This window comes from Sapajus apella, unplaced genomic scaffold, assembly GCF_009761245.1.
Source record: "Sapajus apella isolate SASKATOON/1434 unplaced genomic scaffold, GSC_monkey_1.0 scaffold224, whole genome shotgun sequence".
Classification (NCBI taxonomy): domain Eukaryota; kingdom Metazoa; phylum Chordata; class Mammalia; order Primates; family Cebidae; genus Sapajus; species Sapajus apella.
The window spans coordinates 522,249-523,202 of NW_022437164.1; the positions used below are offsets into that span (position 1 = coordinate 522,249).

The window sequence follows — 954 nt, forward strand, 5'->3', positions numbered from 1 at the left end:
GGGAGCACAATGCCTAGCTCTTTAACGCGCACAAATTCACCGCCGGTAATGAATGAATGAAGAGGCCCTTTCTGTGCATCGTTCGTGTCCCCTGCTCCAAGGTCGCCTTATGTTCCAGTGCCTAGTACACAGTAGGCGCTTAATAAGCCCTTGTGGAATAATGAATGAAAAAAATGAATGAATGCCCGCGTCCAACCCTTCTCTCTGCTTTTCCGCGTCCATTCGCTGTGTCTCTTTATACAGGGCATATATATAGTTTGTGGATGTAACTATGTATTCGTGTGTTATGGGCCCCTCTCCAGGAGTTGGGCTGGGCTGGGCTGGGAGTCCCTCCCTCCCCTCCCCCCGCCCCGCCCCCATGCACACAGCAAAACATGAAAAAGAAAACATCTCGAAACTGCAAAAAACACCATGGCCCTCCCCCCCTTCCCATAGATCCCACAGAAAAATAAAACACGACGCTCCCTCACGGCGGCCCCCTCCCTCCCCTGCCCCCTCGCTCGGGGTTCCTGCTGCGGAGGAGGAGGGGGGCGGGAAGGGGGGACGGGGGCGGGCCCAGCAGTCTCCAGCGCGCTCACGGGGGACAGCGGGGGCGCCCCCGACCCCGGCAGCCTCGATGCACGCGCGCCCGCGCACGCGCCCCGGACACGCCCCTCGGCTCCCCCGCCGCGCCCCTACACGGGCGTGGTTTTCCTGTTGAGCGTGTTGGTGTTGGAGGCGGCGGCCTCCTTGGCCAGGGTCCCGGGGGCGGGCGCGGCGGGCGCGGGGGGCGCGGGGGGCGCGGGCGCGGCGGGCGGCCCAGTGACCGTGACCGTGACGCCGCCGCCCGTCTCCTTGGGGAAGGCGTTGTGCAGCGTGAGGAAGCCGGACGCCCCCCCGCGGTCCCGCTCGGCGCCCGCCCCGCCGCTGCCGCCGCCGCCCCCGCCGCCCCCCGCCGCGCCGCCGCCGCCGAAC

The 954-nt window shown here is 66.8% G+C and overlaps 1 protein-coding gene across 1 annotated transcript in view; it reads right to left on the reverse strand.

Moving 5' to 3' along the window:
* Nucleotides 1-203: 203 nt before the first annotated feature.
* Nucleotides 204-954, reverse strand: part of CACNG8 (calcium voltage-gated channel auxiliary subunit gamma 8) — a 23,403-nt gene continuing 22,652 nt past the window's right edge. Inside the window, exon 6 of the mRNA XM_032271169.1 lies at nt 204-906. Coding sequence (XP_032127060.1) covers nt 675-906 — 232 coding nt within the window. The 3' untranslated portion in view covers nt 204-674. The remainder of the gene's footprint in view (nt 907-954) is intronic.